We start from the raw sequence: 23,223 nt of genomic DNA on the forward strand, positions 1-23,223 counted from the left end.
GGGAATGTAGGGCGTGTGAAAGTAAAACATCTCTACATTACTGCTTTAGAAAACAAAGAAAATATACAGTGGAAAGAATAATTTATCCATAGAGATCTTTACATACATTTTGTCTGTCTCCTGTTAGATGGGCGAATTCCACCATTTCATTGCCGAACTGACTAAATATCTGTACAAACTCCTGGAAGCTGCTCACTTTCTCCAGGTGCTCCATTGTTGTAAGAACCTAGAAAAACAACAGACAATTCATTACTATTACAAATAGTTATAGTTCTGTGGAAATATATTCGAATTCTTCGTTCAAGGAATTTTCTGGGCCTCTTTGTTCTACCCTAAGGACATTCATTTGTGAAAAATTATTAAGCCTGCTTCTGTAAAATCAGGAAAGCAAACAGAAAGATTTAAACTCTATTTAAGTTGCTGAATTAAATCCAACCATACATTAGCAGTTTGGGGTCCCATATCATTTCATGGTTCAATATTTGGAAAGGAAACCTAAATCTCATAACATTTAAGATAAATAACATTATTGTATATTGAGATATGTTTCAAGAATCTCTACAATGGCAATTAATGTTCATGGTTAAAGCAAAAATATGTATGTAGCGAGCTATCAGAATGCTACTCCTGACTTGTATTCCCAGTAGTACCAGCATCAGACACAAACCAGAGAAACATTCATTTTAACTCTGTTAGAATTTACATTCAAAAAATCATTTAATAGAAAATATAAAAGAAGAATGCTCCCTAGATTATCTTATGTTAGTTACTGCGTACAAATGAAAAATGTAACCCATGTTATGTTGCCTCTGCATTTTCTCCTTGTTTTCCAGATTGAATATAAACTATAGTAGTCTTTATAAAGCAAACACACAGCTTTAACTGGTGCAAGGTAACAGTATATAATATATTAATTACATTAAACCACTTTCAGTTACTATCTAGTATAGGTAAATCTATAACAACTGGACTTGCCGAGTTATATAGATATACCATGACCTGGATGAGTGAAAATCTTTATTGCCACTTTTAGTTACTGTTCCTTTATCAATAATATAAGAATTGACTTTACCAAGTCATTTCCAGAAGCTGCCAAATTAAACTGCATAGGTAAAACTAACAAAACACAGAGTTGTTGTGCACAGATATGATGCAACTAGGGGATGAGGGAGGGGCAGTATAACTCAGGGAACATGGGAGGGCCAAAGTGAATGATGCTGTGTAAGAATGGACACTCCTACTCAGATTCTAAAAATGCTTGGTCTGGAGAGCAGAAATGAGTGATAAGTGTGGTTATAACACACATTTGATGCAGTTGGGTATAGATTTTATTGTACAAATTAATGTTAAATATCAGTGAGAAAATGGTATGGTTTATAGTTCATGACAGTTCTCCTTTAAATGAATTGTTCAGTGTAAAAATAAAAGCTAGGTAAATAGATAGGTGCATAATAAAAATGTTTCTAATATAATTAGTTAGCCGAAAATGTAATGAGTGACTGGATGTCTAACACTACTTCCTGCTTTGCAGCTCTCTTGGTTTACAATGATTGGTTAACAGGCAGTAACCAGAAATTGAATTGGAACAGCACCACTCAATCTTCTTAAAATAAAAATGCCTTTATTGCAGACTTCTGGGGCATTACAGCAACGTTTCAGGTCTCAAAATGGCCTTTTATCAAGCTAAACTGACAAACCAAACACAGCTATTTAAACCCTTTGTGCCATCTAGTGGACAATTAGTAACAAATAATCATATAATTTTTTCATTTATTTGACAGTGTAACAATTTACAAAGGTATCCATCCGAAGTGATTCCAACAGTGCAGGTGAACCAAGTTCATATGAGGCAGATCTATAAAAGATCCAGAATAAAAACTGTATATAAAATCATTAAAAACTAGCAAAATTTATCTACATATCAGTTTGAGGTTGTATTCTTTATTTAGACCTAGTGGGGTTAATGTCTCCAATCTCCTGATCCAAAAGGCCTCTCTATATAGTAAAGCTTTCAGTCTATTTCCACCACGACGTTTTGGCTGAACTACTTCCAATAACCTAAAACCTTATTTGATTCACATTATGGCCCATTTCAATGAAATGGCCCGCCACTGCTTGTTCCTTCTTACCAGTTCTAATAGCAGACATGTTCTCGGATGTGTTCCCAGACGGTCCTCACAGTTTGACCCACATATGCTAGCCCACATGGACATTTGATGACATACACTACATGTATGGAATTACAAGAGAACCGTCCAGGAATACGAGTCCCCTTCCTCGGGTGGTATAGGAATTCACCATTCTGGATATTGGAACAGCAGTTGCAGTTAAAACAAGATCTGCCTCATATGAACTTGCTCTGTTGGAATCCCTTCAGATGGATACTTTTGTAAATTGTTACACTGTCAAATATATGAAAAAATTTGTATCACTTGATTGTTATTTGTTACTGATTGTCTGCAATAAAGGCATTTTTATTTTAAAAAAGAGTGGTGCTGTTCCAATTCAATTTCTGTTACATTTGCCAGTGGAAAGTGGCCACTGGGGAATATGCACTACGACACAAGAGAAAAGAAAAGATTTATGAAGTTGTGCTGACTATTTTGCTTCCATAACAGGCAGTAACCAATCAGAGACTTGAGTGGGGGCCACATGGGTCATATCTGTTGCTTTTGAATCTGACCTAAATGCTGAGGATCAATTGCAAACTCACTGAACAGTTATGTCCCATGTGACCCCCCCTTAAAGTCACTGACTAACTATGAGTTAGAGAGTTGCGAAGCAGGAAGTAGTGTTCCCTCATGTCCCTTGCCCTCCTGTAACTAGTTTGCATTCCTTGTTGTGACTTTTGAAGCAAAAGCCAGCTGCAGTTTTTTTTGTATCTTTAATAAACATCCATAGGCAACTTCTCTGTTTCCCACTTTATTTTGGATAATAGGTATTATTTATCGCAAAGCAAAATTAACAACAACACTTGCTTTCTTTTTGTAGGGTTTCTGACCTCAAGTGTTATATATGTATTAGGTAAAGCTCCATGAAACATAAGATACTTGATTCTAAACTAGTCTGTCTTTTCTTGAGGTAACAAATGAAATATGGCTTCAATGAAATTCCCTGTTTTCATAAAAAACACTTGTACATCTGCAAGTTAGTAATTATAATTAATGGAGTTTTGTGCTCTCAATTTTGTATTTGTATATGCTTTTCAAATTAGCAACATAGTTTGCTAGAACTATCCTTTGCTATCAAAAATATAACTATGAATAGGGTTGCCACCTTTTGCCAAAAAAAAATTCCGGCTGGTGGGGGCGGGTACACAAAGGGGGTGTGGCGTGACGTCAAGGGGGTGGGGTTGTGCCGCAAAGGGGCGGGGCCACATCGCGGCCAGGACAAGAACTGAAGGACAATGTAAGTTTACAGGGGGTTGGGGGCTGGCCGAGGGGGTCTTTTTAAGGGTATTACAAATTTACCAGCAGCTACATTGCCAGTAAATTTGTAATAGCGGCCCAGGCCTTGGCAGGTGTTTTACCGGCAACCGGGTGGAGGCAACCCTAACTATGAAACATATTTAAGAGACCAAAAATATTGTGCTCTATGCCATCAAAAGGTCAATAACAGTCATCTATACCATTAATAAAGTACCGTATGTTACTTATGACTCCAGAACTATGGCTCAAAACCCTTGTAGCAGAAATTTTGATTGCAAACAAAGGGAGTACATTAAAGAATCAATTCGATCTGAAAAGCAATGTCTTTTAAATCAGAAATCATCTCTGAAGAATGCTAACTGCATATGCCAGTTATATCACCTGCTCATTGGTAACTTGGCTTTAGTCAATTCTCCATTAACATTGCTTGCATATTTACCATATTTATGGAAGCAGGAACACAATATTTTCAATAATGTGTTGCGATATAGCTCTGATTCCAGCACAGCATCAGTACATCCAATAATGTTTTAAAAATTAAAGATTATTTTAATATATATATATATATATATATATATATATATATATATATATATATATATATATATACACATATATATATATATATATGCACATATATATATATTTATATATATATATATGCATATATATATGCACATATATCCTTTTATGACCTTGCATGCTCTTATAGTACAATGTATATTTTTACATGATTACACAAAATGTTGGAGTTTAGCAATTTACTGTTTACCCACAGAGAATATAATTTCATCTGCAGAAATGTGTCTCTTTTGTAAATTGATTTTCATCTTTAGCAAGTAAGTACCTTGTTTCTGGAAGTGATAATTTGCTTAACAACAATCCTATCAGCTAAAACCAGCACTTTGGTAACGGAAGAAAGCAAAAGTCTGGCAGCTTTTACAACCCCTGTCTTATCAGTGAAAATGGTAGTACATCCATCTGGTTCTGGATGTTCTCCGATGTTCATGTCTGTCAATTGTGCAATAGTCTCCCCTAAAAAAATAAAAAGAACAAAAACAATGGTCAAATTCTATAAATATTTGAAGATTCCAAGTACTTTTGGGTACAAGTCAGTTCTAATCCACATGGAAAGGCACTGAAGCCCATTAATATGAGTTGTTTTTTTTTTTAAATAAAATTAATACATTAAAAATGATAAATATAAATAAAAGTGCATTATTGATTTAAACATGTATATTCTAAATGCATGTAATAACATGGAAGCCCCCCCCAAAAAAAACAGATGCAATGATATGCAGCTGGGCTTATACACAGATATGAATATGGATAAAGTCAATCAGGTACAACAAGAAGTAATTAGTTAGCTTTTGAGCTTAGATTGCATTTATACCTGCCTCATATACGCACCTTCAATTTGTGTTCGTAATCTCTGAATTCTATATGCTTTTATATATCTGCATAGTTCTTCCAAGGCTAATATTCAGCCATATTGAACTCTTTCATCCTTTGATTTGGGTCTTAATTTACTTAGTTTACAGATAAATTGTCAACATGTGATTAAGAAGAAAAGTATGATAGATAATCTGTCATTGGTCCTTACCTTTAATTTATAAATTCAGAGGAAGATTTACCAAAGCTCAAACGTTGCCATTTTCACTGCAGATTAAACTTTGTAAAACAGGTAGCATGACATGATAATCCTATATACATCCCTGACTATAAACTATGTAAAATTACATTTTATTTTATCAATATTTTTAAATGTTTTTGTCTTCACATTTTGAAGAAAAATAACAGCAACAAAATAACAGAACATGTAATAAAGAAGAATGTTAGTGTTGTCCTAGAAGTGGTCACAGTATTTCTTTCATGAATATAAGTTAACTTTATGTGCTGGCATATTGAAAAACAAAACATCTGCAGGTCATTGTGGGGCATTGTACCTTTAAATAGGATTTTCACTCTAAATTCATTGTAATTACAGTCACAACTTTAAAAGGACTGCATTTTTTTTTATAGAAATTTGCTTAGATACATTTTCATGCACTGTGCAAAATCAGTGTTTGGGTGGAGAACCACCTTTAATATTTAATTAATTCAACAAGAAATTCACTATATGGTTTAAGGTAACTAAGGAGTGATAACCGTCTATCAGACATTTGAACAATATTATGGCAGCTGAAAACATTTAAGTTAGGGAGGGGTTTTCTTTCTGCAATTGACTTATTTAGGGGGACATAAAATGTCCATAGTATTCCCACATAATGGATGACAGCTGTACAAATCAACAGCACTTTAATGTTACCTAACCTTCTGTTATATAGAAAAAAGTATAAATTCTTATACTTGCACATACAGTATATACATAGGAAGCCCTAGTTTCACTCTATGCTAAAAATACCTCAAAGAGAGAGCAACAAAAAGCATCCATGGAAATTTGTCAGATAATGAATACATGAACATGACCATACTGCGATACCAATGCATATTTAATGATTTCACTTTTTAAAGATTTTCACTGTTTGTTTTTAAATGACACATAAGTAATTAAACCGGTGCTTTATTAAGGTATCACAATAATCAAACCTTTAATAAATTAACTTTCATTAATAGTCAATACTATGCTTATTTTTAAATCACATTGATTGCATATGAAGAAACACAAAGTTTTAATACCCTGGCATATTATCAATTATTAAGTTATGCTCTGATTTCAAATTTCAACAGCAAGGTGAGGTAGATGCCAATAGTACATACCCAGATATATTCATGTTACAACCCTTAGACTAATGGGCCTATTTAAGATTGTTCAAACTTGTGACCCTATGTGAGTTAATGAACTCATGCTAGGTTTTGGGTTTGATAACCTTGTTAATATTCTAGTTCGAGCTATCTTAAATAGGACCCCTAGTTACCAACATATAAAAATTATTTACAGAGACACTTTGGTTCCAGGTTGCTGCATCGAGTTGCAGTCATACTATAGTTCAAAGGAACACGAGTTAAATGAATATCTACATTTTGCAGGGCAATTGAAGCTACTCCATGTTTAGTCCTGGCAAGGTAGATAATTAGATTACCAGAGCGCAGATAATTCCACTGTATTATGTACTTCTGTTTATTTGTGCACTGGCAATTTAACAAAAGTCTCTCACGAGGTGCATCATTGGCCAAACACAGGCTATGCTGTATTCATGGGGTAAACCTGCAGCAATTCTGCTACCTGCAGGAAGGGGGAGAGCAAAGTGTATTGTACACATTTTTGTTGCACCCTGCCCTGTAGGTAGTAAATGAACTACAGAGGTAGTTTATTTGTATAAAGAACAATTTAAAACAGATAGCTGTAATAAACACCTAATCATTTTAACATATTATCAAATATGTTTTATTTAAAACCACTGAATCTACAATAAATAACCACTTTAAAAGTTAGGGTTGTTAATTAATGAGCTTCCTTATAAGATATAACTTAAAGGAGAACTAAACCACCTTGCTTATAAAACCCCCTACCCCCTCAATAGTCCTCCCTCACCCCCGCACAGGTTTTTAACATCTTTAAATGCCCCTAAGCCTGTAATTAACCCTCGTTGCAGATTCAACACAGCAGAGCTCATGGGCAATATCTTCCGGCGCTTCGGGAATTTTCCTGTCTTCTTCCAGCACTTCGGTAATTTTCTCTTTCAGCCCATGCGTAGTTATCACAAAGCGAATGCATGCACAGATACACGCTTACTTAACGAAGATTAATGAAGCGATGAAGATGACCCCTGTGAGCTCCGTTGCGCTGATTACCGCTCTGCAACGAGGGGTAATTACAGGCTTAGGGGCAGTTACAGATGTTAACACCTGTGTGTGTGTGGGGGGGGACTATGGCGGGTAGGGGGTAGGGGATTTTATTAGCAAGGGGGTTTACCATAGTTCAGTTACAGCTCATATGTAAAACCCTGCTTCATGTAAATAAACCATTTTCATAATAACATACTTTTTTAGGAGTATGTGCCATTAGGTTATCGTAAATATAAAAATTCCATTTTAACCCTTTAAGTGCCACAGAACGTAGAATCTACGTTCTGTGGATCAAAGGACCAAAGTGCCACAGATCGTAGATTCTACGTTCTGCAGCACTTCTGGGTTTGCGAGCGGAGGAGCGGCTGTTAGAGCCGCTCGCTCCGCTCCTTCACGATCCCCTGCCCCTAGACAACGAGCAGAGCAGGGGATCGTGTGGCCCCTGGGGCGCGATCGCCCAGGGGCCCCAAAGCAGCAGCAGGGACGCGTTTCCTATGCGTCCTGCTGCTGCCTGCGCTGCACTTCCGCCCAGCTCCGCCCCCACATGGCTGATGACCGTTGGAGCTGCAGATCTGCTGCGTGGAGCCCTCTCTCATCGATCTGAGGCATCTACCCCAGGTAAGTGTAACATTTACACACACAAAAACACACCAACACACACTTATTACAGTAATATACACTTACATTCACACTTACACACACTCACACATAGATTTTTGGGGATTGGGGGGGTCACACACACTCACAGCACCCATGTACACTTGCACACGCGCAAATAACATGCAATTTACCCGTTGTGCACACGCATATGTACATATATGGCTTTGTGGCTTTTTTTTTTTTTTCTTATCGCATCGTCTCTTTTTGGGCTAAAAAAAATGTTTTATTGCCGTTCCGAATAGCGTATTCGCTAACCGTACTGTGCAATAGCATTTGTATGTTATTTTGGTGGTTATATTGCAATTTTGGGTATTTTGGTGCATTTTTAGCCATTTTATTGAATTTTTTGCCATTTTATTGCATTTTCAGCTCTGCATTTGTGTTGTTCACTTGTTTCTGTCCGTATAATCGATTTGGCCCAGCTAAAATATTCAAACGGTAATTCTGGTGGCCGATTACACTAGTGTGAAAAAAAAAAGCATTGATTTTTGTGGTTTTATTAGTTTTTGGTGATTTATTTGCATTTCACACTGTTCTGTGTTATTTTGTTTTGCCTATGTAAATTTTATCTACTATATATCCATTTGTGGGTCTCTGTGCGCCACATAGTTTGGTATATCTATGCATATTGGGCATCAAAGTGTTCAGTAGACCCCTGGCGTTCATATTTAGGATGTTTTATGCTGATACGTTACGAAATGTGGGGCACATAATGGGGTAAAATTCAAGCTTTGTGACGATTTTCAGAAATTTGATAAAAACCGTTATGTTCAGCATTGCTTTGCAGTTTGGCAGTTTGCAGTAGAAACACTTATTTACCCATATTGGATTCGTCAGAATGTGTACTTTCTGAAAATATATGGTTTTCTGGGTCTCTGTACTGTTAGGGGGATCTAATGTCGCATATTACACACACCAGGTGCTTATATTGCAGCAGCCAGCGCGTCAGCTGTGAAAATGTCTATACATATTGTCATTTGGGGGTCTCTGTGCGCCACATACTTTGGTATATCTATGCATATTGGGCATCAAAGTGTTCAGTAGACCCCTGGCGCTCATATTTAGGATGTTTTATGCTGATAAGCTACGAAATGTGGGGCATATAATGGGGTAAAATTCAAGCTTTGTGACGATTTTCAGAAATTTCATAAAAACCGTTATGTTCAGCATTGCTTTGCAGTTTGGCAGTTTGCAGTAGAAACACTTATTTACCCATATTGGATTCGTCAAAATGTGTACTTTCTGAAAATATATGGTTTTCTGGGGTCTCTGTGCTGTTAGGTGGTCTAATGTCGCATAATACACACACCGGGTGGTTATATTGCAGCAGCCAGCGCGTCAGCCGTGAAAATGTCTATACATATTGTCATTTGGGGGTCTCTGTGCGCCACATAGTTTGGTATATCTATGCATATTGGGCATCAAAGTGTTCAGTAGACCCCATGCGCTCATATTTAGGATGTTTTATGCTGATAAGTTACGAAATGTGGGGCATATAATGGGGTAAAATTCAAGCTTTGTGACGATTTTCAGAAATTTGATAAAAACCGTTACGTTCAGCATTGCTTTGCAGTTTGACAGTTTGCAGTAGGAACACATATTTACCCATATTGGATTCGTCAGAATGTGTACTTTGCGAAAATATATGGTTTTCTGGGGTCTCTGTACTGTTAGGGGGGTCTAATGTCGCATATTACACACACCGGGTGCTTATATTGCAGCAGCCAGCGCGCGTCAGCCGTGAAAATGTATACACTATTGTCATTTGGGGGTCTCTGTGCGCCACATAGTTTGGTATATCTATGCATATTGGGCATCAAAGTGTTTAGTAGACCCCTGGCGTTCATATTCAGGATGTTTTATGCTGATAAGTTACGAAATGTGGGGCATATAATGGGGTAAAATTCAAGCTTTGTGACGATTTTCAGAAATTTGATAAAAACCGTTATGTTCAGCATTGCTTTGCAGTTTGGCAGTTTGCAGTAGAAACACTTATTTACCCATATTGGATTCGTCAGAATGTGTACTTTCTGAAAATATATGGTTTTCTGGGGTCTCTGTACTGTTAGGTGGTCTAATGTCGCATAATACACAAACACCGGGTGGTTATATTGCTGCAGCCAGCGTGTCAGCCGTGAAAATGTCTATACATATTGTCATTTGGGGGTCTCTGTGCGCCACATAGTTTGGTATATCTATGCATTTTGGGCATCAAAGTGTTCAGTAGACCCCTGGCGCTCATATTTAGGATGTTTTATGCTGATAAGTTACGAAATGTGGGGCATATAATGGGATAAAATTCAAGCTTTGTGACGATTTTCAGAAATTTGATAAAAACCGTTACGTTCAGCATTGCTTTGCAGTTTGACAGTTTGCAGTAGGAACACATATTTACCCATATTGGATTCGTCAGAATGTGTACTTTCCGAAAATATATGGTTTTCTGGGGTCTCTGTACTGTTAGGGGGGTCTAATGTCGCATATTACACACACCGGGTGCTTATATTGCAGCAGCCAGCGCACGTCAGCCGTGAAAATGTATACACTATTGTCATTTGGGGGTCTCTGTGCGCCACATAGTTTGGTATATCTATGCATATTGGGCATCAAAGTGTTAAGTAGACCCCTGGCGTTCATATTCAGGATGTTTTATGCTGATAAGTTACGAAATGTGGGGCATATAATGGGGTAAAATTCAAGCTTTGTGACGATTTTCAGAAATTTGATAAAAACCGTTATGTTCAGCATTGCTTTGCAGTTTGGCAGTTTGCAGTAGAAACGCTTATTTACCCATATTGGATTCGTCAGAATGTGTACTTTCTGAAAATATATGGTTTTCTGGGGTCTCTGTACTGTTAGGTGGTCTAATGTCGCATAATACACACACCGGGTGGTTATATTGCAGCAGCCAGCGCGTCAGCCGTGAAAATGTCTATACATATTTGTCATTTGGGGGTCTCTGTGCCCACATAGTTTGGTATAATCTATGCACATTGGGCATCAAACTGTTTAGTAGACCCCTAGTTATATTTAGGATGCTTTATGCTGGTAATGATACAAATGGACAATACGATGGGAAAGTTGAAGCTTTGGAGCAATTTTCAGAATATTTACCAAAAACCGCAAATTTGGCAATAGCCTTTGCGATTCAGTAGTTTGGGAGAAAGCATGTTTACCCATTTAGATTCTGTATAATGTGTACTTTCCAAAATATATGGTTTTGGGGGTAAACATATATTTCTGTGTTTTTACCCCACAAAATGCAGTCAATGTGTGATTTTTCATTAGCTGAAGTACCCACAGACATTTGTATGCGCTAACTTCATTTTGGGGCCTCTACTGCCATATATTTGGTAAACCTATGCACAGTGGGCACCAAACTGTTTGGAGGACCCCTGGCAATCATATTTAGGTGTTTTTTTGGTGCGTAACGATACATGGGTGATATGGTGCTGAGAAGTTGAAGCTTTGAGGCAATTTTCAGATATTTCACCAAAACCGACAATTGTGGAAAAGCCTTGCGACTCAGTAGTTTGGAACAGAAAGGCATGGGTACCCATTTTAGATTCTGTAGAATGTGTACTTTCCAAAAATATATGGGTTTTGGGGGGTAACATATATTTCTGTGTTTTTACCCCACAAAAATGCAGTCAATGTGTTGATTTTTCATTAGATGAAGTTACCCACAGGACTATTTGTATGCGCTAACTTCATTTTGAGGCCTCTAATGCCAATACTTTGGTAAACCTATGACATGGCATCAAACTGTTTGGAGGAACCCTGGCATCATATTTAGGGTGCTTTTTTGTGCGTAACGATACATGGGTGATATGGGGCTGAGAAGTTGAAGCTTTGAGGCAATTTTCAGATATTTCACCAAAACCGACAATTGTGGAAAGCCTTGCGACTCAGTAGTTTGGAGCAGAAAGGCATGGGTACCCATTTTAGATTCGTAGAATGTGTACTTTCCAAAAATATATGGGTTTGGGGGGTAAACATATATTTCTGTGTTTTTACCCCACAAAAATGCAGTCAATGTGTTGATTTTTCATTAGATGAAGTTACCACAGGACTGTTTGTATGCCTAACTTCATTTTGGGCCTCTAAATGCCAGATACTTTGGTAAACTATGACATGGCCACCAAACTGTTTAGAGGAACCCTGGCAATCATATTTAGGGTGTTTTTTTTTGGCGTAACGATACATGGGTGATATGGTGCTGAGAAGTTGAAGCTTTGAGGCAATTTTCAGATATTTCACCAAAACCGACAATTGTGGGAAAGCCTTGCGACTCAGTAGTTTGGAGCAGAAAGGCATGGGTACCCATTTTAGATTCTGTAGAATGTGTACTTTCCAAAAATATATGGGTTTGGGGGTAAACATATATTTCTGTGTTTTTACCCACAAAAATGCAGTCAATGTGTTGATTTTTCATTAGATGAAGTTACCCACAGGACTATTTGTATGCGCTAACTTCATTTTGAGGCCTCTAACTGCCAGATACTTTGGTAAACCTATGAACAATGGCCACCAAACTGTTTGGAGGAACCCTGGCAATCATATTTAGGGTGCTTTTTCTTGGTGCGTAACGATACATGGGTGATATGGGCTGAGAAGTTGAAGCTTTGAGGCAATTTTCAGATATTTCACCAAAACCGACAATTGTGGGAAAGCCTTGCGACTCAGTAGTTTGGAGCAGAAAGGCATGGGTACCCATTTTAGATTCAGTAGAATGTGTACTTTCCAAAAATATATGGGTTTGGGGGGTAAACATATATTTCTGTGTTTTTACCCCACAAAAATGCAGTCAATGTGTTGATTTTTCATTAGATGAAGTTAACCACGGGACTGTTTGTATGCACTAACTTCATTTTGGGGCCTCTAAATGCCAGACACTTTGGTAAACTTATGAACAATGGCCACCAAAATGTTCAGAGGAACCCTGGCAATCATATTTAGGGTGTTTTTTTTTGGTGCGTAACGATACATGGGTGATATGGTGCTGAGAAGTTGAAGCTTTGAGGCAATTTTCAGATATTTCACCAAAACCGACAATTGTGGGAAAGCCTTGCGACTCAGTAGTTTGGAGCAGAAAGGCATGGGTATCCATTTTAGATTCTGTAGAATGTGTACTTTCCAAAAATATATGGGTTTGGGGGGTAAACATATATTTCTGTGTTTTTACCCCACAAAAATGCAGTCAATGTGTTGATTTTTCATTAGATGAAGTTACCCACAGGACTATTTGTATGCGCTAACTTCATTTTGAGGCCTCTAACTGCCAGATACTTTGGTAAACCTATGAACAATGGCCACCAAACTGTTTGGAGGAACCCTGGCAATCATATTTAGGGTGTTTTTTCTTGGTGCGTAACGATACATGGGTGATATGGTGCTGAGAAGTTGAAGCTTTGAGGCAATTTTCAGATATTTCACCAAAACCGACAATTGTGGGAAAGCCTTGCGACTCAGTAGTTTGGAGCAGAAAGGCATGGGTACCCATTTTAGATTCGGTAGAATGTGTACTTTCCAAAAATATATGGGTTTGGGGGTAAACATATATTTCTGTGTTTTTACCCCACAAAAATGCAGTCAATGTGTTGATTTCTCATTATATGAAGTTACCCACAGGACTATTTGTATGCGCTAACTTCATTTTGAGGCCTCTAACTGCCAGATACTTTGGTAAACCTATGAACAATGGCTACCAAACTGTTTGGAGGAACCCTGGCAATCATATTTAGGGTGTTTTTTCTTGGTGCGTAACGATACATGGGTGATATGGTGCTGAGAAGTTGAAGCTTTGAGGCAATTTTCAGATATTTCACCAAAACCGACAATTGTGGGAAGGCCTTGCGACTCAGTAGTTTGGAGCAGAAAGGCATGGGTACCCATTTTAGATTCGGTAGAATGTGTACTTTCCAAAAATATATGGGTTTTGGGGGTAAACATATATTTCTGTGTTTTTACCCCACAAAAATGCAGTCAATGTGTTGATTTTTCATTAGCTGAAGTTACTCACGGGACTGTTTGTATGCGCTAACTTCATTTTGGGGCCTCTAAATGCCAGATACTTTGGTAAACTTATGAACAATGGCCACCAAAATGTTCAGAGGAACCCTGGCAATCATATTTAGGGTGCTTTTTCTTAGTACGTAATGATACATGGGTGATATGGTGCTGGGAAGTTGAAGCTTTGAGGCAATTTTCAGATATTTCACCAAAACCGACAATTTTGGGAAAGCCTTGCGACTCAGTAGTTTGGAGCAGAAAGGCATGGGTACCCATTTTAGATTCTGTAGAATGTGTTCTTTCCAAAAATATATGGGTTTGGGGGGTAAACATATATTTCTGTGTTTTTACCCCACAAAAAATGCAGTCAATGTTTTGATTTCTCAGTAGCTGAAGTAAAGTCCTGAACAATTTGGATGCGCTAACTTCATATTTGTGTCTCTAAATGCCAGATACTTTGGTAAACCTATGCATAATGGGTATCAAACTGTTCAGTGGACCCCTGGCAATCATATTTCAGGTGCTTTTTCTTGGTACGTAATATAGTTTGGGATATGCGGAGCAGCAAAATAAAACCTTTGAAATGATTTTTCAAAATTTTGAATTTTATTTTGAAAAACCGCTATGTTCAGACAAGCTTTTCTGTTTGGTAGTTGGGAGTAGAGAGACATAGTTACCCATTTTGTAATCGGCAGAATGTGTACTTTTCAAAAATGTATGGTTTTCTGGGGTAAACCTATGGTTTCAGGATTTTTTGCCTTGGAATCTAAAGCATGCCGTTTTCTGCCTTAGTGCTTTCAAAATTCAGTAATATACTGCCGGGAGTTTTTGCTGTACAGAAATCCTAAATCTCCCTAAAACTATACATATCTGGTATTGGCACGTTCGAGAGACATAAGGCTTTCCAAATAAGTTGGATTTTCATCTGTAAAATGAAATATTTTTCTGGTATAAATTGATATACGATGAAAAATGGTAATTTTTCATTTTTTTTTGTTATTTAGCACTATAAATTTTTTTGCACAGGTGGAAATACATGAAAACTCAGGCAGATTTAGAAAGCTCAGTTTCTACCGAAAAAAACAATGTATAATTTTCCTAGGTAAACTATAGGTTTCCCCTCAGAAAATGCCCCTAAAGTGAGAGAGCACAAAATGCTTAAAAACGGCTGGCATTTCGCGTAACCAAAATGTGAAATTCTGCTGGCACTTAAAGGGTTAAAAAATAAGGGCCGTCCCCTGGGATTGTATGATTCACTGTGCACACAAATATACCAAACAACTATACTGGTTAGGTTACATGAGCCAATTAACAGGCTTTTGCTTCCACACTTCTTCCTGTTACAGTGAGAGCTGCAGTATTTCTGGTTAGATGATGTCTAAGGTCGCACAGAGACAATCACAAAATGGTGGTTCAAGGCAAGAGATGTAAAAGGGCAATAATTACTTAAATAATCTTTTTCAGTTATATGAAAATTTTTGGGAACCCCTCTTAATTCTTTGGATTTTTGCTTATCATTGGCTGAGCTTTCAAAGTAGCAACTTCCTTTTAAAATATAACATGCCTTATGGAAACAGTAGTATTTCAGCAGTGACAAAGTTTATTGGATTAACAGAAAATATGCAATATGCATCATAACAAAATAGACAGATGCATAAATTTGTGCACCCCAACAGAGATATTACATCAATACTTAGTTGAGCCTACTTTTGCAAATGTAACAGCCTCTAGACACCTCCTATAGCCTTTGATAAGTGTCTGGATTCTGGATGACGGTATTTTTGACCATTCGCCAATACAAAATCACTCCAGTTCAGTTCAATTTGATGGCTGCCGAGCATGAACAGCCTGCTTCAAATCATCCCATAGATTTTCGATGATATTCAAGACGGAGGACTGTGACGGCCAGAATCTTGTACTTCTCCCTCTGCATAAATGCCTTTGTAGATTTGAAGTATGTTTAGGGTCATTGGAATATCCAACCCCTGCGTAACTTCAACTTTGTGACTGATGCTTTAACATTATCCTTAAGAATTTGTTGATATTGAGTTGAATTCATCTGACCCTCAACTTTAACAAGGGCCCCAGTCCCTGAACTAGCCCCACAGCATGATGGAACCTCCACCAAATTTGACAGTAGGTAGCAGGTGTTTTTCTTGGAATGCGGTGTTCTTCTGCCATGCAAATCACTTTTTGTTATGATGCGCCTGTATTTTTGTAGCCTTCCCCTAAACCATGATACTGAACAATCTTTGTATTCAGATCTTTTGAGAGTTGCTTTGAGGATCCCATGCTGTCACTATTCAGAGGAGAGTCAAACAGAAGCACAACTTGCAATTGGCCACCTTAAATACCTTTTCTCATGATTGGACACACCTGCTTATGAAGTTAAAGGCTTAATGAACTAACCCAATTTGGTGTTGCCAGTAATGAGTATTAAGCAGTTACATGCATTCAAATTAGCAAACTGCACAGCCAGTTTTTCACATTTGATTTAATTTCATACTTTATACTGCTTATAAAAATCTTTGTTTTCCGTAAACACCCCAGTACTCCCAGACGTTCCTGGGAAATGAAAGACATACCACTGTTATCTTTTTTGTTGAAAGTGGAGTAAATTATTATGCAGGCTGAGAGGGGTTCTCAAACTTTTTCATATGACTATGTATATTTAAAATGCCACTTAATGTGATATAAATGTCTCTGTGATTATGAATGACAGTTTAGTTTTTTATTAACACAATAGCAACTGCAAATTATATTGCACCTATCGTTAATGGAACTTGGTTTACCTCACAATTTCTAGTCACACTTTACAATTATATAATTAAATCCAAAGCATTTGAGATATATGTTAAAACAATGAGAGTAAATTCATTTGCAGATATTGCCCTTTGTTTGTTATATTGAGACACGATGTGCTCTGTAAATTATCAAATAAATAACAGGGACTTTGAAAGATTGCAGATTGCTACACCCATTGCCTATAAACTGAACTACAAGTTCTATTTCGCCACAGGACATCTCAGACTATTAGGCTCATGCAGAGTTGAGACCATTGCATGCCTTTCTTTATCACTTATATGAACAGCAGTGGAGGAAATGCAATTTAGAAAACTCCAACTCAGTACAAATACAGTATAGCATGGAGAAAAATGTGTTATCCATATATTTATTAATAACTGCCATAAAACACTATTAAATTGTTTCTTACCAATGTTAATATGTTGTAGACTTATAGTCTGTATTGCTATATACAAAATTATTTAGATTCTTGGCCAATTTTATAATTTTACTTAATAAAATTACACTAACATGAGTTTTTCTGTAATGAGTTCTAATCTCAAATTTTGATAAATCTGTCCTATCATTTCCGCTGGTGCTAGCGCCGCATTCGGCCTGGTTGCCTAGGACTCAATCAGCATTACAAGACCACAACCTGTAAGGCAGAGTTATCTTTCAATGTATTATTGCAACTGTGTTTTATAAATGCCTATACATATATAGAGAGGTAGGAATATAAAGGTGGCTTTACAGGTTAGTCTGATCAGAAGGAACATGTAATGGTATAAACATGTCCATAAAAGTATATCAGATCACTGCACTTTAATTATAACAGTACGGTGTATGGTTTGGCAAGATAATTTCACTGTATAATTCACAAAGGGAGGTCATATCAAGGCACCTCAATTGATTCTTCTGCATTAGTAGAAGCAGTGGTACGGAACACACGGTGGTTGGAAGAATTAAAACAGTATTTAGCATTAAGAACATGAGTTCATTTCATGGTGTAACAACTCCCACACTCTTGACGCGTTTCGTGCTGTCTCACCACTTCTTCAGAAGCATAGGGCATAAACACCATTAATAAAACCTCATTAGCCCCACCTATTAAAAACATTTAACCCACAAAGGGTAACGTTTTATAACTGTATTAGTTACACCTGGTGTCTCAGTTACTCCACTAGTATCCAGGTTTAAGATAATCTGCAGGAGTGTAAGGAATGCCACTGACACAGTATGCAAGTACAGATACAAATATCGATATATTGTTCCATATGCACTTATTAGAGGTACTAAAACATCTATTCCTTTAAGTTGCCAAATCTCAAAAGATCAATATTATACCATTTAGTAAGCACATAACTAGCCAGCGCTTAATATAAATTTCTGGGTGACATTCAATATAGGGGTTATTTTTACAAGAATCAATTATGTGACCAAGTACTGTATCCACTCACAAAATTAAACTAAATCAATAAAATACAATAACTATATCCTATACAATAGTACATTGGTAAACACATATATAAGGAATGCACTAATTACAAAAGCAAGTTAACTCCCACTCTCTGTTGAGGCCCCCATAATTCTCAGTGGTCTTTAGTTGGTATATCCAATAAGCCTTCAACCTCCAAAGTTTTTGGTCCAAATCACCCTTCCTCACATCTCTAGGAGGTTTATCTATAATTTGAAAGGTCAGACATTCACCACCCTGATGCTTTTCAAGTAGATGTTTCGCTATAGCCGATTTCGAGTCTGCACGGTCAGTCGCTGACATATGCTCTAAATTCGGCCCCGCAACTACAAGTCGCCAAATAAATGACTCCTTTCGACATACAATTAAAATATTGCTTGATGTTATAAGTCATCCATGTCAATGAGCTTTGGAACATATTGGAGGCCTTCATCAATGAGCATGTCTTACACCTTGTACGTCCATATTTATATACACCCTTGTATTTTAACCATGTAGTGGTGTCCCTCTGTCCCTTGGTGGTAAATAAACTTCTGGAAATATGAGATGCCAAATTTTTTCCTCTCTTATATACAAAGGAGGGTGTTTTGTCAAGAGTACCGGGTCCTGTAAGAGTATCCCCCAGTATTTGTTAATGCTCCTCCTAATAGAATAAGCATCACGGCTATAGGTTGTACAAAAACGGACACCAGACTGCCCTTTGTAATCCAATGGCCTATCTTGTCTATAATTAGGCTTAGCCTTAGGAAGCAAAAGTTTCCCTCGGTCAGCTTGAACAGCATTTTCAAAGGCCATTTTTATGTCATGGAAACTATAGCCCCTCTCCGCAAAGCGGTGCTACAGCAACATCGCTTGTTCGTTGAAGCTATCCCAGGAGGAAGATACACGCCGCAACCTTAGAAATTGCCCCACTGGGATGTCCCTCAAGCACGGCAACTCCGCATGAAGCAGAGTGTTGCGGGTGATCGCCTTGCGGAATAGGTTGGTGGTAATCTTGTCATCCTGACTTTTAAAGACTACATCCAAGAACGGATGCATTGGAATTTCTGCCACAAAAAAACCTACACTAGCATAAACCATATACTGCATATATTTTAGCCAGTCGAGAAAAACAGCTACATTTTGACACTAATTAAGCTATTGCATAGTTAAGAGTATTTAATGGGACCAGTGGTGAAGGCATGTAGGCAACATCATGTCTGTCTTCTTAGGATACAGTTATTACCACCATACTAGCAATACAAAACATGTGCAATATTTAAAGGTCTTACATTTACAATTGACTCCAAGCAATATTGGCAGATAAAGCTTTAGAATAGAACATCTCCCACAGCTATACATAAAAGTCCATTATACAATGGAATATTTGTGGTCTGGCCAAATATTAGAAGTACCAAGTTTACTTATCATCAAACCTCTGCAGATAATATTGTTAGCATATTAGTATGTTCAAGCCGCTGTGCATTTTTAGTTATATTTATTAATCCAAGTACAGAACAATTAGACTAAACCGCAGGATTCCATTAAAATCCAAATGGCTTTTCCTACCTCTGAGATCAAATAAAGTATTACCAAAAGTGTTTGTAGTTGAAAACTTTTTAAGGGACTATTTTTATGGGTTGCTTTCAGAAGCTCTGTTTAATTTCACTCCTCCTAACAAAATAGGATCTGTGATCACAGCAGCTATTATTTTATATATAGTAATTACATATTTATGCTCTTCAAGTTGTTCCAAGATTTAAAAATATTCATTCCTAATAGATGCTCTACTCTATTAGAGGCTAGATATGCTCCTCAAAGGGAATTGGAGAACTTCATGGTCTGCCAAAAACTAAATACAAATATATCATAATCCAGTCCACAAAAACAGCCCTGTTTAAGCCATTTAATAAAAAAAGGATGCAGGTATGGGATCAGTTATCCAGAATGCTCAGGATGTGGGGGTTTCCAGATAAGGGATCTTTCCATAATCTGGATCTCCATATCTCCATAAGTCTACTAAAAAAACATTTAACATTAATTAAACCCAACAGGTTTGTTTTGTCACCAGTAAGGATTAATTAAATTTTATTTAGGATGAAATACGAATAATCAAGTGTTTTATTAGTACAGAGAAAAGGAAACAATTTGAAAGCATTTGAATTATTTAATTAAACTGTAGTCTATGGGAAATGGCCTTCCTGTAATTTGGAGCTTTCTGGATAACTGGTTTCTAGATAACGGATCCCATATATTCACAACAAATACCAGCACACCATATATATTTTGAGTGTAAACGTATTGCATATCATGGTGCTTTTGTGACATGTGCTCTATATACCCAATCACGTGTATTAGGACAAATCATGTTAAAGTAACCCAATCACCTGAATGACCCAAACATGTGAGCAAGAAAAAAAGGGAAGCAAACCTGGACCAGAATGAAAGGGTAAAGAGAAAAAAAGATACACAGTTAAAATTGTTCGAAGTATATTGTGCCGAAGACATGATTATAGTATAAAACGGCACAGAGGCTGAATTTACAGATATGGTGAAGGAGCTCAATATGATTGACAGTCCAGTGAGATTTACCTATGCCATTAATCCTCACAAGATTACTTTTTTGGACGTTGCGCTGACTGTAAATGGTAGTTTCCTTGACTATACTCTCTGTAGGAAACCCACTGATAAGAATGTCCTGTTGGACTATGGTAGTTGTCATCCTAGTTCCATCAAAAAAGGTCACTCCCTATTTCACAATTCTGCAGGGTTCTACGTAACAATTCCGACCATTCAACAGGTGAACACAAATAACTGACATGTGGACACGGTTCAAAGAAAGGGGATATCCAGATAAAACTTTATCGCAGGCTTTGATGATAGTTCAGAACCGTTGCCAAGGGCACATTGTATGTGATAAGATTCATTCAGGTTTGGTTTTCAGTACCAAATTCAATGCATGTACAAAAAATATAGGACAGTTTGTTAGGAAACAGTGGAACATTGTACGGGGGCCGATAAAGATTTGGTTAAAATTATTCCGGAACCTCCTATGATATGTTACAATAGAGGTACCAATCTGCGTGACCTTTTGGTTAAAAATGACCCTGTACAATGTTATAGTAAGATTACACGCACATGGTTATCTGGAGCCAAACCAGGCTGTTTTCATTTCCCTAATTGTACTTCATGTAGATATATGACACTGGCACACTCTTTTTTACACCCACAATCTGGCAAACGTTTCTCGATAAGACACCATATAACTTGCAGCACGAGCCATGTAATATATTTGATTTCATGCCCCTGTGGATTGCTTTATGTTGGTAAAACAGATCAAACACTTAGCTTAAGGATGGATGCTTATCGCTCAGCAATAAGTGTAGCATTCAGGGATGGGGTATCCATTAAACCGGCAGCTAAACACTATTTAGAACAAGGACACAGGTTACCAACTTTCAAGTATATTGCCATTGACCATGTGCCAGCCTTGAGGCGTGGAGGTGACAGGTCCAAAATTCTTCTCCAGAGAGAAGGTTTTTGGATTAAGAAATTGAATCCCTGGCCCCTTTGGGGTTAAAGAACACTTTTCATGCGCTATACTATGTAATATGGCTACATTGGGATGACGACACATTGTGACATACTGTGAGACTTACTGTGTTTATTTATTTTTAATTGCCAATGTTATTGATGCAATGTCTCTGTTTTTCAGTGTGTTTTTTTTAGACAATTTTAACTGTGTATCTTTTTTTCTCTTTACCCTTTCTTTCTGGTCCAGGTTTGCCTCCCATTTTTTCTTGTTCACATGTTTGGGTCATCCAGGTGCTTGGGTTTCTCTCAAACAATTTGTCCTAATACATGTGATTGGGTGAGTGCTTTTGCATTTTATCTATATATTTCCCCATTACAATTCAGGTCTTGATAAAGGTCTGAGAAGGAGACCAAAACCTTGGCCTGTTTTTAATTGTTCCAATAAAATATGTTTTATTTTTAAACTTGTTTAAACGTTCCTGGTGTGCACCCACTTATTCTGAAATAATTATCTATTTACCTTATTGTGGGTAGCACCTAGGTCAGTTACTACTATTTGGAGTGCAGAAAACTTAAGGAATATATATATATATATTCTTGTTTTCCAATAAACACCGTTATATTTTTTGTTAAGACCTGTGAGTGCAAGCTTTTTCCTGTTTCTACCTTTACATTTTTTGGGCTTATTGCATCCAGGCAACTTTTACCACTATATGAGTTGTGCCGGCTCCCAGACATCTCCATCTCTCCCTCCATCTCTCTCTATCATGCTGCTAAACATTTGGCCTATTTTCATGGCCATTCTCTATTTTTATGAGAACAAAGAGGCTAAATAGTTGGAAAAATAGAGTATAGTATGTAAAGAAAAGAGACTAGTCCTTACTGTGAAATATGATAATTAATGAAAGTTAAAGCTAGGATTAATATATAGGAAAGGTTCCAACATGTTAGAATATATTGAGAAAAATGCTTGTCGATTTGTCTAAACTGATCAATATCAAACTAGCAGAAAATATCCTAAACAGCAAGTGCAGATTTTGTTTTGGATAAGAAGCAGAGTTGGTATAAGGTTTGTATGTTTTGTATTTATTTCTCTGCTGGCAGAGAAAGTATTTATTTTTATTTATATAGTGCTAATTGTATACTCTGGACTTTACATTTAAATCCAGTTTAATAAAACAGACTGGAAACAATAATAAAAATATATTAGAAATTATTTCCCTGTCTGCCCTCAGTTTGTTTCATACCATCCCTGCCCTCAGCAACAAAGTTATATACAACTATTAAAAAAACTACGGTATTAAAAAAATCCTTCGGCCACTGGCATACAGGGTGGGACTAACATAGGAAGAGGAGGGAGCCTGTTGTAGGGATCGACTTTTTTTGTTCCATCCTGAATCCTAGAGGGGAAACTGCATTAACTCGTGTCCCCTATGCTGCCTAGGGATGATCAAGAAAAATCCTTATGGCACTGGTATACAGGGTGATTTTGAGCATTTTGCCACTAATGATTTCCAGCTCAGTAGCACCAAACAGGCAAGTGCCTGTGATTGTCCCTCCATA

The 23,223-nt window shown here is 37.2% G+C and overlaps 1 protein-coding gene across 1 annotated transcript in view; it reads right to left on the reverse strand.

The window, feature by feature from the left end:
- The window catches only part of ctnnal1.S (catenin alpha-like 1 S homeolog), a 147,936-nt gene that overhangs the window by 65,080 nt on the left and 59,633 nt on the right, over window positions 1-23,223 (reverse strand). The window contains 2 exon segments of the mRNA NM_001093144.1: window positions 107-226; window positions 4,276-4,463. Coding sequence (NP_001086613.1) covers window positions 107-226; window positions 4,276-4,463 — 308 coding nt within the window.

Source organism: Xenopus laevis, chromosome 6S (assembly GCF_017654675.1).
Source record: "Xenopus laevis strain J_2021 chromosome 6S, Xenopus_laevis_v10.1, whole genome shotgun sequence".
In the NCBI taxonomy this organism is placed as follows: Eukaryota; Metazoa; Chordata; class Amphibia; order Anura; family Pipidae; genus Xenopus; species Xenopus laevis.